This window comes from Palaemon carinicauda, chromosome 39 (genome assembly GCF_036898095.1).
Source record: "Palaemon carinicauda isolate YSFRI2023 chromosome 39, ASM3689809v2, whole genome shotgun sequence".
In the NCBI taxonomy this organism is placed as follows: domain Eukaryota; kingdom Metazoa; phylum Arthropoda; class Malacostraca; order Decapoda; family Palaemonidae; genus Palaemon; species Palaemon carinicauda.
In genome coordinates, this window is record NC_090763.1 from 5,638,424 (window position 1) to 5,655,923 (window position 17,500).

The 17,500-nt window shown below is 37.1% G+C and overlaps 2 protein-coding genes across 2 annotated transcripts; one reads left to right on the forward strand and one right to left on the reverse strand.

Annotated features, from left to right (window-relative positions):
* Positions 1-441: 441 nt before the first annotated feature.
* Positions 442-4,108, reverse strand: LOC137630937 (uncharacterized protein slr1819-like). Its single transcript, XM_068362471.1, has 3 exons — positions 4,078-4,108; positions 1,155-2,168; positions 442-1,088 (listed from the first exon to the last, which is right to left on the reverse strand). The coding sequence occupies exons 1-3, from the start codon at positions 4,106-4,108 to the stop codon at positions 442-444; spliced, it is 1,692 nt and encodes a 563-aa protein (XP_068218572.1).
* Positions 4,109-4,652: 544 nt separating this feature from the next.
* On the forward strand, positions 4,653-14,193 carry LOC137630938 (uncharacterized). The gene is made up of 5 exons (XM_068362472.1): positions 4,653-4,672; positions 5,075-6,407; positions 8,187-8,275; positions 12,390-12,446; positions 12,826-14,193. The coding sequence occupies exons 1-5, from the start codon at positions 4,661-4,663 to the stop codon at positions 14,182-14,184; spliced, it is 2,850 nt and encodes a 949-aa protein (XP_068218573.1). The 5' UTR covers positions 4,653-4,660; the 3' UTR covers positions 14,185-14,193.
* Positions 14,194-17,500: the final 3,307 nt, after the last annotated feature.

Sequence of the window (17,500 nt, forward strand, 5' to 3'; positions counted from 1 at the left end):
TCAGCTCTTACCAACCTTGGTAAACTTTAAACTACGAAAAAATAATGAATTCTCGATTAGTCTGCAGACACATGTACTAATAAACGAGCTAAATTCAACAAAAGTCAGTTTGTGAACTAACAGAACAATACAGAAATCATTTACGTCCTAGATGAATTCTGTTACTATCTTCTTTGGATTTAGTATACCAACTATCCATTATTGGCTAAAATATGAAAAACTTACCCAGTTTTATGGATATATGTAACAACCTAAAAGGGACTTTATGCTTGACGAGTCTTGGCCAGACCTTCCTCTACTTAACAGCTTTCATCTTTAATTGCGTCTAGTCAAATTTGCTTGATTGTTTTGAATTTAATTTACATCGGGACATCAAAGGCCCTTCACACCTAGAATTGAATAATTAACTAAGAATGAGAGATGACTAAAATGATACAGGGGTCAAAAGGCTGTTGAGTCTTTGACAGGTGGTAGGTTGGCGTTGGATACTCTACCAGGTGGTAGGTCGGCTTTGAATACTTTGCCAGGTCGTAGGTAAATGTTGGGTACTTTACCCGGTGGTTGGTCAGCGTTGGATACTTTACCAGGTCGTAGGTCAGCGTTGGATACTTTACCAGGTCGTAGGTCGGCGTTGGATACTTTACCAGTTGGTAGGTAGGCATTAGATACTTTGCCAGGTGGTAGGTCGGTGTTTGATACTTTGCAAGGTGGTAGGTCAGCGTTGGATACTTTGCCAGGTGGTAGGTCGGTGTTTGATACTTTGCAAGGTGGTAGGTCAGCGTTGGATACTTTGCCAGGTGGTAGGTCGGTGTTTGATACTTTGCAAGGTGGTAGGTCAGCGTTGGATACTTTGCCAGGTGGTAGGTCGGTGTTTGATACTTTGCAAGGTGGTAGGTCAGCGTTGGATACTTTGCCAGGTGGTAGGTCGGTGTTTGATACTTTGCAAGGTGGTAGGCCAGCGTTGGATGCTTTACCAGGTCGTAAGTCCGTGTTAGATACTCTGCCAGTTGGTAGGTCGGAGTCGGATACTTTGCCAGGTGGTAGGCTGGTGTTGGATACTTTGCCAGATGGTAGGTCGGCGTTGGATACTTTGCCAGGTCATAGGTCCTCATTGGATATTCTGCCAGGAGGTAGGTCGGCGTTGGATACTTTGCCAGGTGTTAGGTCGGCGTTGGATTCTTTGCCAGGTAGTTGGTCGGTGTTGGATACTTTGCCAGGTTGTAGGTCAGCGTTGGATTCTTTACCAGGTCGTATGTCGGCGTTGGATACTTTGCCAGGTGGTAGGTCAGCCTTGGATACTCTGCCAAGTGGTAGGTGGCCGTTGTAAACTTTGCTAGGTAGTAGGTTAGAGTTGGATAGTTTCCCAGGTGGTAGGTCGGTGTTGGACACTTTTCCAGGTGGTAGGTTGGGGTTGGATACTTTGCCAGGTGGTAGGTCAGCCTTGGATACTCTGCCAAGTGGTAGGTGGCCGTTGTAAACTTTGCTAGGTAGTAGGATAGAGTTGGATAGTTTACCAGGTGGTAGGTCGGCGTTGAACACTTTGCCAGGTGTTAGGTTGGGGTTGGATACTTTGCCAGGTGGTAGGTCAGCCTTGGATACTCTGCCAAGTGGTAGGTGGCCGTTGTAAACTTTGCTAGGTAGTAGGTTAGAGTTGGATAGTTTCCCAGGTGGTAGGTCGGTGTTGGACACTTTTCCAGGTGGTAGGTTGGGGTTGGATACTTTGCCAGGTGGTAGGTCAGCCTTGGATACTCTGCCAAGTGGTAGGTGGCCGTTGTAAACTTTGCTAGGTAGTAGGTTAGAGTTGGATAGTTTACCAGGTGGTAGGTCGGCGTTGAACACTTTGCCAGGTGGTAGGTTAGGGTTGGATACTTTGCCAGGTGGTAGGCCGGCGTTGGATACTTTTCCAGGTGATAGGTCGGCGTTGGATACTTTGCCAGGTCGTAGGTCACCGATGAATACTTTGCCAGATAGTAGTTCGGCATTGGATACTTCACCAGGTGGTACGTCGGCATTGGATACTTTGCCAGGTGGTAGGTTGGCGTTGGATACTTTGCCCGGTGGTAGGTCGGCGTTGGATTCTTTGCCAGGTGGTAGGTCGACGTTGGATACTTTGCCCAGTGATAGGTGGGACTTGGATACTTTGCCAGGTCGTAGGTTGACCTTGGATACTTTATCAGGTGGTAGGTCGGCGTTGGATAATAGCTGCTAATAGCTCGGAGTGGGTTGCCGTTATTACGCATCTTCACATTGCCATACAGGTGACCTTGGCTAAAATGTCTGGTGTTGGTCTGGAGTGAACGGCGTTTGGGAGTGTATTGATGGTTTCAATTTTCTTGTTTGCCTCCCACCTGATCTCCTCGAAGGGGTTGTAGGAGATTTTTTCAAATTTATAAGAAATATCAACAGGAATAATGTCGAGTTTATGGTGATATTCTTCCGTTTCTGTCAAGACAAAGGCAGCTGTCTTGTCAGCTCTTCTCACGTTCACTTGGTCTTCCTTCCTCAACTCATGTCAACGGAAACCTTGCTAGTGGTGAATCATCCACTGTCAATAATGGCTTCAGCCAGAAGCAGGGGACAGAGTCTCTCAGTAGTGTGAGTGAAGGTTGATTTTTTTCTTGGATAATTCCAGTCATTTAAGCAGTCTAAATCAGAGGGAATGTTTAATAATTTCCAGTTATGAAATAGGTACCTTACTTTCACTGAGAATTCAGTTGCTTATTATTTGTATTTAAGTTAGTAATAAATAACTAATGATGATAATTATAATTAACTTTAATGTATGCCAGAAGCAAGTTACGTACTTCTATTTCATATATAACAACGTTAGAGACAAATTTGATGAATGGCAAGAGACAAGATCTATTCCAATATGTTCTAGCTTTTACATTTGCAATTATTATTATCATTATTATTATTATTATTATTATTATTATCATTATTATTATTATTATTATTATTATTATTATTATTATTATTATTATTATTGCTTTTCTCATATGTTCTCAGCCTGTATTCGATTTATGATTAAGCACCATCCTAGTTGGAAAAGCAGAATGCTACAAGCCCAGGGGCTCAAACAGGGAAAATAGCTCAGTGAGGAAATGAAAAATGAAAAATGGAATATTTCAAGAACAGTAACAGCATCAAAATGAACATCTATATAAACTATAAAAATTTTAATAAGAGAAAAAAAAATCATATAGAATAGTGAGCCCGAGTGTACCCTCAAGCAAGAGAACTCTAGCCCAAAACAGTGGAAGACCATGGTACAGAGACTATGGTACTACCCAAGACTTGAGAACAATGGTTTAATTTTGGAGTGTCCTTCTTCTACAAGAGCTGCTTACCATAGCTAAAGAGTCTCTTCTACTCTTACAAAGGGGAAAGTGGCCATTGGACAATTACAGTGCAGTAACCCTTTGGGGGAAGGAGAATTGTTTGGTAATTTCAGTGTTGTCAGGTGTATGAGGACAGAGGAGAATATGTAAAGGTTATTCCAGACTAATCAGTGTGTGTAGGCAAAGGGAAATGAACCGTAACCAGAGAGAAGGAACCAATGTAGTAATGTCTGACCAGTCAAAAGACCCCAAACTCCTAGCGGTAGTATCTCAATGGGTAGCTGGTGCCTTGGCCAACCTACTACCTACTGCAATTCATATACATAATTGATAATTGAATAAATAGTAACACTTCTCATCCTTTTAAATATCTGTTCCTTGACCTTTTCGATGGAGCTACCAAGGAAATTACTTTTACTTTTATCCCATTTTTATGTAATTTAGAGTATTGTGTTAATTTTATTCCCTTTATTCCCATTATCATTACCACGTTTATTTTAAACTTTTAATTTATTTTCTCTTTTTTTTCACTTTTAAAGGACTTATATTTCATATCTACTTGTAATTGTTATTTCTTAATCTTGAAAAATTCTCGTTTTCCTTTGATTGTATATTGGCATTATATATAATTAGAATAAAATATTTTTATTTTGTCATATTTATGAATACCGATTATGGCATCTATAACCCTGATTTTTGTTTTTAGAGACTAACTAGACCAAACTTACTCACTGACAAAGATGAAATTCAGAAAAATGCCGCCTCATGTCGATCGCTAAGAATGTAAGGAAATTTTCGATGAGGAATCAATGCTTACTTCCAGACCAAAAATATTTCACGTCTTAAGACACCATGCCTTATAAGGGGTGGATGGAATGAGGGTACGCTAAAGAAGGAGAAGAATGAAAATGCGAGAGTAGAGACAGAAGATACTAAAAAAAGTGGAGTTAGGGAAACCAGAAAACATGAATGGTGCTTTAAATATGAGAAATGATTAGAAAAAGGGAAAAAGAAGAAAATGAAGATGAAAAAGTATGAAAAAGAATACAAAAACATGAAAAAGGTTCCATTAGGAGATAAGAAAAAGGACGAAAGATTCTAAAAGCTGAATATAATAGAAAAATAAAAAGGAATAGACGTAGAGTCAGTAACAGGAGTTCACAGACGAGAGGAAAAAATTAGGGAAGGAATCGTAGTGTTAGGAGGGGTGGGGCTAGCCGGTAACAGTGATGATAGGGCTTCCAAGGTGAAATGAGTACGCGTATAAATAGCAGGAGATTAGACTCAGTCGTCACACTCAGTCCTTTCCTTCTGACACCATGAAGCTTCTGGTGAGATGGAGACTCGGGCATTCTTATTTACTGTAGAATGGGGTCTTTTTCATATTTAGAAATTAAATTTCTCTTTCTGGCTGTATTGAGAAGTTGAAGAACATTGGTCTAAAATTATGATTGTTTTTCTTTTTTTATAGGGTGGAAGAAAATTTTGAAATAATAATTTCAATCGAAATAAGGCAAAGTCAGGATAAAATTTTCCTGAAAATTTTGTGTATCTAAATTTCCATGAGGTATGAGTCGATTTTAAAACCGTTATGTATTCCATAGAAAAAGAATATGAATACTTCATTTAAAGTTTATTCCACGAAATTTGTACTAGCATCGCTACATATTAAAAACATACTAATGAACTTCCAGATTTAACTAAACTATCCCTCCATCTCTGTCATATTTTAGGTTTTCATCTGTGCTCTCCTAGCTGTTGAGGCAGCTAAGTTGCAGGGCTACGAAACTCCGCATCCGGGTTCTGGAGGCGTATCTTTACCCGCACCTTCTAGGTCTTCCCCTTCTGTATTTACTGCGTCTGCAGGTTCCCATCATCAGGTTCCTCTTACATCTGGAGGACATTTCTCCCAGAAATTTCCTCAGGCTTCCAATGGGCAATCCTTTGAGCATCAGCAAACACATTTGACCCCTGAAGGACCATTCAACAGAGCCACAGGACCCTCCTTTTCCGGTCTAGGACAGTCAGTTGCATCAGAACATACAACTCAGGATCATCATGCTGGATTGGATCAACCATCTTTTAATGGACAGATATCTGGAAGTAACATACATGGTGGTGCGTCTCTATCTGGTCCATCTGGTCCAAATGACCAGTTTCTCTTTGAATCTGGTGTTGATGGCCATGAGGAAAGTTGCCCAGAGGGGCAACTTCGTCACTTGGATGGATCTTGCGTTGTTCCTGAAATAACACGAAATGTATTCGTTTATGCTGCTCCGGCAACAGAGCCCACGGCTCCTCTACCTCCAGTAGACATTCCTCTACCTAAGGAAGAGCACAACATTGTCTTTATCCGCACTGCAGACAGGGGTGATGGTCCCAAGCCCATCATCATTCCACCACCCCAGAAGAAGCACCTTATCTATGTACTCAACAAGGACTCTGGCTCCCAAGAGCCCAAAATCATTGAAATACCAGCACCTGAGCCCAAGGAGCCAGAAGTTTACTTCGTAAACTACGCTGATGGAGAAAACCCAACTCTTCCTCATGGAATAGACTTCGAGACTGCCTTAAACTCTGCAATCCATGGAGAAGGACAAGTTATTGGCAGCAACCAAGGTGTTGCTCCACTAACTGGAGAACACGGACATAGTCACCTGGGAACGGGTTCCGAAGGTGTCAGACATTCTGTTGGTCCAGTCGACAGTGGTTTTATTGTTGTCACCGATTCTGATTCAAGTGATGAAGATTTCATTTCAGGCAACGATATATCAGCTTCCTTTGGAGTGAGCTCTGGTGGTCCACAGAACTTTGTAAACAACGGTCAGTTTACAAATGATAATAGAATTGTAGGTCCTTCAGCTGTTACACATCAATCCACTACAAATAATGGTGCTGGAATCCCTCAGAGGTTTAGCAATGGCATCGTTGGTCCTTTAACTCCTACACACCAAGCTCCTTCAAACAATGATGGTGTCATCCCCCAGAGATTTAACACCAACCTTGGTGGTTCTCCAGCAGCTGTAAACCAAGCCCCTACAAGGAATGGTGCTGCCGTCCCTCAACGCTTCTATTCTTCTCCTTAGACATTTAAACTCCAGAACGAATGTGGAATATTTAATTCCTTATTTATTGCTTTTCTCATATGTAATTAGCCCGTATTCGATTTATAATTAATAAACACATTAATTAAGCTCAATTTGTTTTACTTTATTTCTCAATTCCGTGAATACATTGTATAAAACTTCTGTATACATGGAATCTATTTTATTTCATTTTTGTCAATCTATCTTTTTTTTTTTTTTTAGATATAGCCAACTGTAATTGTCCCCTTCAATACTGGAAACTCCTCTATTGAAGTTTTACATGTATTATGCATTATTTTTGTTACTTTATGTAAGCATTAATAATTCATAAGTTTCTTTTAAAGTATAATAGGATATATTTTTATCTAGATATATAAACGTTAATTTTATTACTAGTAAGGAAAGCAATTTGACAACGAATAATAAAATTCAAGAAATGTTGAAAATCTCTCGAAAAGTATAGGTATTTTCATAGTATGTTAACAGTCAAAAGAGAAAAATCAAATAAAATAAGATAAGATGAATGAATAGAAAGATATAAAAAGAATAATTGGGAGGATGTTGAGAGGCTGATTTTGTTTGGTCAATTCTTAATAGGTCATTAAAAATATTTCCTTAAAGTTGCCGTAACCTATTGGAAACGTCCCTACCTGGCGCCCAGCTGGACTTGGGTTCGAGTTCCACTCAAGGTCAATAGTTTTTCATCCTCACCATCCTCGTGAGCTAAAGGATATGGGGTTTGGAGGAGCCTATAGCTGTACCTGCTAAGTCATCAGGAACCATTGCCTGGCTTTGCCTAGTCCTAGCTTGTGTGGAGAGGGGCCTTAGGCACTGATCATATGTATATGTGGTTCGTCTTTCGTATATTGTCCTGCTTTCTAGGGTATTGTCTCTGTCCCTTACCTCTGCCAATCATGGGCGGCCTTTAAACCTTTAATGAAAATTTTGTGAGTCATCGGTGGAGGCAGTCCACTGTTGAAGAGGACTGGCTGTTTCAGATGATTGAATGCTGAAGATGATAACATTAGCCAATAACGTTCTAAGCTCATTATATAATATTTATGATTCCCTGACAATTTTTTTTACAGACATTTGATATTCACTGACGTTGGTTATGAAACCAAATAAATTTGATGTCTTTAATATAAGTGTTTGTCAGTTAGAGAATCTTATTGTAAGAGAGAGAGAGAGAGAGAGAGAGAGAGAGAGAGAGAGAGAGAGAGAGAGAGAGAGAGAGAGAGAGAGAGAGAGAGAGAGAGAGAAACCCAGCCAATGAGGGGGGGGGGGGGGGCAAGCCAGGCTCAACTTGGTGCCTGTCCAAAGCCCGGGTAATTGGGGAGGGTTGGCGGCAGGAAAGACATCTGGCCATGAAAAATGGAGAATGGGGAAGTTAGTTTACAAGGAGAGAGATTGAAAAGAGTTTAAAATTTCAAGTATTTAGGATCAACAGTTGCAGAGGATGGTGGTCTGGGGGCAGAAATAAACCACAGAATACAAGCAGGAAGTAAATATTGGATAAAAGTGCGTGGGGTACTATGTGACAGGAAAATATGGGTTAAGTTGAAAGGTAAAGTACACAGAACAGTTGTGAGACCGGCAATGATGTATGGAGCGGAGACGTGGGCAATAAAAAAGACAGAAGAGAAGAAACTGGATATGGCAGAGATGAGAATGTTGAGATGGATGTGTGGGGTGACAAGAAGAGATAAGATACTGAATGAGGTAATTACAGGTACCACATGAGTTAGAAAACTATCAGATAAGATCCAAGAAAGTAGACTGAGGTGGTATGGTCATATCATGAGAAGAGATAAACAGTATATTGGGAGGAGAGTGATGGAAATGGAGGTATAGGGAACGAGAAGGAGATGGAGAGCAAAGCGAAAGTGGATGGACTGTATCAAGGATGACCTTCGATCCAAGGGATTAACCGGTGATAAAGTTTGGGACAGAGGTAGATGGAGAACGCTGGCCAGAAACATTGATCCAACATAAATGTGGGAAAAGATGCAGACAAAGAAGAAGAAGAAGAAGAAGAAGAAGAAGAAGAAGAAGAAGAGAGAGAGAGAGAGAGAGAGAGAGAGAGAGAGAGAGAGAGAGAGAGAGAGAGAGAGAGAGAGAGAGAGAGAGAGAGAGAGAGAGAGAGTTGAATACTCAGAGGATTTATGGGAATTATTTCACCTTATTATGATTTAAGCATTTAAGAAGTATTGGTCTATAGCAACTTTCCTGTCATGGTGTCATGTGTCGGGAGAAATAATTTCAGAGATAGTGACAACTGCAAATTGCCGATCACTCCTTTCAACATTCCACAGCGGATTCCACATTCCAAATATCTATGAATTCAATTTTCATCTGTAATATGATTGTTGTCTTTAGACAACATAATACTAAAAATTATTTATTTAAATTACGCTCATCATTATCTATAGCTTGAAATGTGTTATCTAGTTCAATTTGAATTTGTATAAAAATTCCTTTTGAAATGAATTGGAACTTTAAACATTCCAACATAATTGTTGGTATAGATTATGAAAAAATATTCATGGATATTTTATCCTAATCTTATTTTGAGTAAGAAGATAAAAGGATTTATTTTTCTGGTTATATATTTACTCAGAAACTAAGAATAATTCAGCTGTTACAATCCACAGAAATCTTTCAAACTATGATCAAATAATGATTTGAGAACACAAATTTAACGTATGTCTGCTCGTGCCCTAACAGAATTTTCTTGAACGTTTCTACGAAGAATAAGGATTCATAGAATTATCAAAAGAAATTTTGAATATAGAATACAGAATTTAATTTCATCTCTGATGAATTCTGTTAAGATCTCCTTTTTTTGAGCTTTAGTGTACCAACTACCCATCATTGGCAAAAAGAGGAAAAACTTAACCAGTACTGAAGTCATATGTAACAACGTGAGAGGGACATCATGCCTGAAGAGTGACGAGTCTTGGCTAGACCTTCCTCTACTTTGCACCTGTTATCTTAAGATACTTTTATTCAAATTTGTTTTACGCTCGAATAACTCGCGAATAACTGTGTGGGAGGCAGACCAGAGAACGTTTTTTTTTTTTTTTTTTAATTTGTAATCTTATGAAATTCATTTGCACTAGTTTGAATGAAAAGCAAGACTCTAGTTTAGTTGTTAGTATGGTTAAGAGCCAGACTGTGAGTCCCGTAAAAGTAACTAGGTGGGAGACAGACCAGGGAACGTTTTTTTTTTCTTCAAATGGTAAACTTATGAAATTCATTTGCACTAGTTTTGATGAAAAGCAAGACCCTAGATTAGTTATTAATATCGTTAAGAGCCAGGCTTCAATTACCGTGGGAGACAGACCAGGGAACGGTTCGAAGGAATTTTTTGAAGTATATATTTTGGGGACGTTTAAAACTTATCAATTCAATTGGTTGAATTTATATGTGAAATAGAATTTTGGATTAGTTATTTGCATCGTTAAAAGCAAAACCGAAACTCTGGGTTGAATAGCAAAACGCTGTAAGCCTTTGGCCCGAATTTAATTGGGGAAGTAGCCTAGTATATGAAAATAGTGATTTATTCATTTGGATTTCTTTGACGTTGTGACAGAAATAGAGAATTGAATAATCAACTATAGATGATAAATTAATAAAATAAAACAGATTTTTAGATAAAACTCTCAAAGATGACGTAGAGCTTCGATTCATCCTTTCTATGAGTAAACCTACAAAGAATTCTGGATAACTTGTGTCATTTTTTTTGGCAGTCTAATGAAATGTTTGATTACCAAGTCATGAAATAGGTACATTAATTTCACCAAGAATTCAGTTGTTTACTATTTTCATTAAAAATAATCAATGAAGATATTGATAACTAACTTTTATGTATACAAGAAGCAAGTTGGATAATTCTAATTCTCATATAATAACGTCAGAGACAGAGTTGAAAATGGGCAAGATATTGAATTTATTCAACGGTGTTCTATTTCTTCCATTTTGTATTGATATACAGAATAAGTAAATAAATAGTACCATTTGTCCTCTTATTATATTTACATTTCTTTGATGACTTTTCAAAAGAGCTACCAACGAAACTATTTCTTTATTATCCCCTTTTTATGCAATGTAGAGCTTTCAGAATTCAATTACATCATAGATGAAATCTGTTTGCATCTCCTTCTTTGGATTTAGTTCACCAGCTATTTATCATTAACTAATGATGAGAAAATAATCAAGTTATAAGGGTTTATGTAACAACTGAAAGGTCCATGAAGCCGAGGAAGTTTTTGCTTGAGTTTCCTCCACTTGACATCTGTCATCTTGAGCTACTTTCGTTCAAATTTGCTTTACGCTCGAAAAATTTCCCGTTAAAGTAGCTAGGCGGGAGGCAGACCAGGAACGTTTCAAAGGATTTTTTTTGGAGTCGGAATTTTTGGAAACTCATTTGCACTTGTTTTGATGAAAAGCAAGACTCAAATTAGTTATTGATATTGTTAAGAGTGAAGCTGTAACTCTGTGTTGAATAGGAGAATGCTATAAGCCTATGACCCAAATCGTGACAGTAGCCTACTATACAAAACCGCTGAGTGATTGATCAATTTCAATTTCTCTGGCATTATGATACCAAAGGTCATTGGCACCTAAAACGGAGAAGTGAAAGATTAACTATAATTGAGAAATGACTAAAATGAAACAGGTTATTATATAAAATTGTCGAAGATTAAATAGTGTTTGATCTCATCCTTGGCATGAGAGAAGGCTGCAAAGAAGTTTGGATAGCTTCTGTCATTTTTTTGTCAGTCTAAAATCGGTGAAATATTTGGTTTTTTAAACATGAAATAAGTATCTTAATTTCCCTGGAAATTCAGTTGTTGGTATTTTTTGTTAGATAATAATGAATAACTATTGATGATATTATCAATTAGGTTTCACGTATACCACAAGCAAATTAAATACATGTAATTAACATATAATCTCGTCAGAGACAGAGTTGAAATTGAGCAAGCTCATCCATTTGCAATTGATATTATTATTATTATCATTATCATCATCATTATTATTATTATTATTATTATTATTATTATTATTATTATTATTGTTATTATTATTATTATTATTATTATTATTATTATTATTATTATTATTATTATTATTATTATTGTTATCATATATATTTTTTGAATCTAATATGTATTTCTTTTTTTCCTTTTTTATTAGTAATATTATATAAATTTTTATATAAACTTTTTAGTATAATTAATATTTTCTCCATCTTATTGAATATTTCTTTTATCCTTGATTCCTAGTTGACATGATATATAATTTGAATGAAACCTTTATTTCTGTCCTATTTATGAAAATTAATAGTGACATCCATCACCCTACTTAAAAAAAAAAGAATGTAGAGCAAACACATTCACTGGACAAAGGTGAAATTTAGAAAAAATGCCGAATCATGTCGATCGCTGAAAATGTAAGGATACACTCGAGGTATTAATGCTTACTTCCAGACCAAAAGTATTTCACGTATCAAGACACCAGGCCTTATTAGGGGTGGGCGGAATGAGGGTAAGCAGAAGAGAAAGAAGAAAGAAGTTGTAAGAGAGGAGGCGATAAACATGATGAAATGGGAAACTAGGGGAATAAGAATGAGGCTGTAAATAGGAGGATTGAAAGAGAAAGAGCAAGAAAGAATATACAAAAATGCGAAGAGGAATAAAAAGAAATGGGAATAGAAACTTGAAGAAGAGCATCATTAGGTTATGAGGGGATGAAAGACATATTGAAAGATTTTAAAAACCAAAAAAAAAAAAAAAAATAAATAAATAAAACATTAAAGGTGGTATCAGTGACACAAGAGTTCACAGACGAGAGGAAAAAAGTAGGGAAGGAAACGTAGTGTTAGAAGGGGTGGGGCTGACTCGTGCCAGTGATGATGGGACTTCCAAGGTGAAATGAGTCCGCATATAAATAACAGGAGATTAGACTCAGTCATCACACTCAGTTCATCCCCTCTAACACCATGAAGCTTCTGGTGAGATGGAGACTCAAGCGTTCTTATTATTCGTTCAGTGATCTCTTTCTATAACTTAGGCAGTTGAAGAGACATTGCAGTTTAATGGAATTTTTTTTTATGTCAATATGATATAAACTAAGGTTAAAATAATAAGATTTTCAATTGAAATAAAGCAAAGTTAGGATGTAATTTCCTTGAAAGTTGTGCGTATCTATATTTTCAGGAGGTATGAATAAATTTCAAAGCAGTTATATATTTCATAAATTTAAAAACAATATGAATACTTCATTTAAAGTTTATTTCTTGATATAAGTATTATCATTGATGTATAAGAAAATGCAGAGTAATGAACTTTAATATTTAACTAAACTATCTCTCCATCTCTGTCACATTTTAGGTTTTCATCTGTGCTCTCCTAGCTGTTGAGGCAGCTAAGTTGCAGGGCTACGAAACTCCGCATCCGGGTTCGGGAGGCGTACCTTTACCTGCACCTTCTAGGTCTTCCCCTTCTGTATTTACGGCGTCTGCAGGTTCTCATCATCAGGGCCCGCTTACATCTGGAGGACAGGCATCCCAACATCAGGTATCTCCTCTGTCCTCCAGAGGTCAATCCTTTGAGCAGCAGCACACACCTTTGACCTCTGAAGGACCATTCAACAGGCTCACAGGACTCTCCTTTTCCGGTCTAGGACAGTCAGTTGCATCAGAACACACAACTCAGGTTCATCACGCTGGATTTGATCAAACATCTTTTAATGGACAGATAGCTGTAAGTAACATACATGGTGGTGCGTCTACAAGCGGTCCATCTGGTCCAAATGACCAGTTTCCCTTTGAATCTGGTGTCGATATCCATGAGAAAAGTTGTCCAGAGGGACAACTTCGTCACTTGGATGGAACTTGCGTTGTTCCTGAAATAACACGAAAAGTATTTGTTTATGCTGCTCCGGCAACAGAGCCTACGGCTACTCTACCTCCAGTCGATATTCCTCTACCTAAGGAAGAGCACAACATTGTCTTCATCCGTACCGCAGACAGGGGTGACGGTCCCGAGCCCATCATCATTCCCCCACCCCAGAAGAAGCACCTTATCTATGTACTCAACAAGGACTCAGGCTCTCAAGAACCCAAAATCATTGAATTACCAGCACCTGAGCCCAAAGAACCAGAAGTTTACTTCGTAAACTACGCTGATGGAGAAAATCCAACTCTTCCTCATGGAATAGACTTTGAGACTGCCCTAAACTCTGCAATCCATGGAGAAGGACAAGTTATTGGCAGTAGCCAAGGTGTTGCTCCACTAACTGGAGAACACGGACATAGTCACCTGGGAACGGGTTCCGAAGGTGTCAGACATTCTGTTGGTCCAGTCGACAGTGGTTTTATTGTTGTCACCGATTCAGATTCAAGTGATGAAGATTTCATTTCAGGCAACGATATATCATCTTCGTTTGTAGTGAGCTCTGGTGGTCCACAGAACTTTGTAAACAACGGTCAGTTTACAAATGATAATAGAATTGTAGGTCCTTCAGCTGTTACACATCAATCCACTACAAATAATGGTGCTGGAATCCCTCAGAGGTTTAGCAATGGCATCGTTGGTCCTTCAACTCATTCACACCAAGCTCCTTCAAACAATGGTGGTGTCATCCCCCAGAGATTTAACACCAACCTTGGTGGTTCTCCAGCAGCTGTAAACCAAGCCCCAACAAGGAATGTTGCTGCCGTCCCTCAACGCTTCTATTCTTCTCCTTAGACATTTAAATTCCAGAACGAATGTGGAATATTTAATTCCTTATTTATTACTTTTTTCATGTGTACTTACCTGTATAAGATTTATGATTAATAAAGACACTAATGAATCTTAATTTGTTTTACCGATTTTCTCAATTCTCTGAATATAAGGTATGAAGACTGATGTATACAAAAAATTTGCCTTTTTTCTATCTTTGGCAATCTAAGTTCGTTCTATATATAGCCCATTGTAGTTGTCCCTTTAATACTGGCAACCCGTCTATGGAAGTTTTGCATGCAGTGTGCCATATGTTTGTTACTTTATGCAAGCATTAATGACTTATAAGTTTATTTGAAAAAAAAAGTAATCTAATATATTATTATCTAGATATATTAGAAGTCAGTTGCATTATCAGTAAAGAAAGCGGTCTCATATAGATAAATATAATTGAAGAAATGTTGAAAGTTTATCTAAAATACATATGGATTTGCATAGTATGTTAAAAGTCAAAAGAGAAAATACAAATAAAAATAAAATAAAAAGGATGAATGGAAAGATAGAAAGAATAAATAAGAGCATGTCAAGAAGCTGACCATGTCACTAAAACTATATCCTTAAAGTTTTTGTGGCCTATTGGAAACGTCCCTACCTGTCAGCTAGCTGGACTGGGGTTCGAGTTCCGCTTAAGCTCAATATTTTTTTTTTTGTAGTGTCTGTAACCTCACCATCGTCGTGAGCTAAGGATATTGGGTTTGAGGAGCCTATAGGTGTACCTGCTGAGGCACCACCAGCAATTGCCTGGTCCTTTGTTGTGTGGATAGGGGCTTTAGGCACTGATCATATGTATATGTGGTTAGTCTAATGGGTATTGTTCTGCTTGCTAGGGTATTGTCACGGTTCCTTGCCTCTGACACCATGAGCGACCTTTGAACCTTCAATGAACATTTGTGAGTCGTCGATAGAGGTAGTTGACTGTTGAAGATGATTGACTGTGTCAGATGGTTGAATGCCTAAGGTGATTATCTGTAGAGGATAATTAGCAGTTGATAAGATAAGCTAATAAAGGTCTAAACTTACTATATAACATTTATGATTCCCAGATAATTTTTCTTTTTTTTTAGACATTTGATATTGTATGGCCAAATGAAACCAAATGAATTTGATATCTTTGATTTGAATGTTTACTTGTTATTATCATTATCATTATTACTAGCCAAGCTACAACCCTAGTTGGAAGAGCAAAGTGCTATAAGCCCAAGGGCTCCAATAGGGAAAAATAGCCCAGTGTGTAAAGGAAATAAGAAAATACATAAATGATGAGAAGAAATTAACAATAAATCATTCTAAAAACAGCAACAACGTCAAAATAGATATGTCATATATAAATTATTAATAACGTTAAAAACAGATATGTCATATATAAACTATAAAAAGACTCATGTCAGCCTGGTTAACATAAAAAAAATTTCTCCAACTTTGAACTTTTGAAGTTCTACTGATTCAACTACCCGATTAGGAAGATCATTCCACAACTTGGTAACAGCTGGAATAAAACTTCTTGAATACTGTGTAGTATTGAGCCTCATGATGGATAAGGCCAGGCTATTGGAATTAACTGCCTGCCTAGTATTACGAACAGGATAGAATTGTCCAGGGAGATCTGAATGTAAAGGATGGTCAGAGTTATGAAAAATCTTATGCAACATGCATAGTGAACTAATTGAACGACGGTGCCAAAGATTAATATTTAGATTAGGAATATGAAATCTAATAGACCATAAGTTTCTGTCCAACAAATTAAGATGAGAATCAGCAGCTGAAGACCAGATAGGAGAACAATATCCAAAACAAGGTAGAATGAACGAATTAAAACACTTCTTCAGAATAGATTGATCACCGAAAATCTTAAAAGACTTTCTCAATAAGCCAATTTTTTGTGCAATTGAAGAAGATACAGACCTAATGAGTCTCTCAAAAGTAAATTTGCTGTCGAAAATCACACCTAAAATTTTAAAAGTCATACAAATTTAAAGAAACATTATCAATACTGAGATCCGGATGTTGAGGAGCCACCGTCCTTGACCTACTTACAATCCTACTTTGAGTCTTGTTAGGACTCAACTTCATACCCCATAATTTGCACCAGGTTAGAGATTCTTGGTGTAAGAGAGAGAGAGAGAGAGAGAGAGAGAGAGAGAGAGAGAGAGAGAGAGAGAGAGAGAGAGAGAGAGAGAGAGAGAGAGAGAGAGAGAGAATTGAGTACCTAGGGGATATATGGAAATATTTATATTTTCTTATAATTTCAGTATTTAAGAAGTATCGTTTTTAGCATTTTGATTTTTCATGTCATAGTATCATTTTAAAACAAAAATAATTTAAGAAAGATTGACAACCGCAAATTGCCAATCACTCTTTTTACCTTTAACAGTGGATTCCAAATTCCAATGATCTAGATATTTAGTATTTTCTATAATATGAGGGTAGTTTTTAGACAACATAATACTGAAAATCATTTATTTACCTTACGATTATCATTATTTATAGCCTGAAATTCTTTATCTAGTTTAATTTGAATTTGTATAAGATTCATTTTGAAATCTTATTGGCTTTTAAAGAAAGGTTTATTTAATGGTTGATATACATTGTGAACGAATATTGCAGAATATTTAATATGAATTGAATTTGGCGTAACAACAAAAATTTTTATGTATATTTTTTTCTGGTTATAAATCTACTCAGAAACTATGAATAGTTAAACTATAACCATCCTTGGAAAACTTTCAAACTACTATCAAATAACGATTTGAAGATTAGCCTATAGAGATATGTACCAATTAACGAGCTAAATTTAACATATGTGAGCCCAGTCACTTCCACGTTAACTACCAGTATTTTCTTGAAAGTTCCATGAAGAATAAATTAAAGAATCGATAAAAGAAATTCTAAATATAGAATACAGTTTAACTTAACCTTAGATTAATTCTGTTAATATCTCGTTTGAATTTAATAAATCAACTATAGTATTTATCATTAGCTAATGATGAGAAACTTAACTAGTTCTAAGGACATATGTAACAACTCAAAGGACCATAAAGCCTCGCGAGTTTTTGCTCGACCCTCCTCTGCTTGACATCTGTCATCGTGAGGTACTTGAGTTCAAATTTGCTTCACGCTCGAGTAATTCCTGCCAAAGTAACTAGGTGGAAGGCAGAACAGCGAACTTTTCAAAGGTATTTTTTTTTTTTTTTGAGTCAGAAACTTATGAAATCCATTTGCACTAGTTTTGGTGAAAAGCAAGACAATAGATTATTTAAAAGTATCGTTAAAAGCCAGGCTG

Excerpts from the sequence above, each read along its gene's own strand:
- LOC137630937 (XM_068362471.1), bottom strand. The coding sequence starts at position 4,108 with ATGAGGCGGCATTTTTCTGAATTTCATCTTT. Across the intron at positions 2,169-4,077 it reads TTTTTCTGAATTTCATCTTT|TATCCAAGGTCAACCTACGA; the intron begins GTCAGTGAGTAA and ends CACCTGATAAAG. Across the intron at positions 1,089-1,154 it reads CAACGCCGACCTAACACCTG|TATCCAACGCCGACCTACCA; the intron begins GCAAAGTATCCA and ends GACCTGGCAAAG.
- LOC137630938 (XM_068362472.1), top strand. Across the intron at positions 6,408-8,186 it reads TGGTGCTGCCGTCCCTCAAC|ATAAGATCCAAGAAAGTAGA; the intron begins GCTTCTATTCTT and ends GAAAACTATCAG. Across the intron at positions 8,276-12,389 it reads GGAGAGTGATGGAAATGGAG|GAGATTAGACTCAGTCATCA; the intron begins GTATAGGGAACG and ends TATAAATAACAG.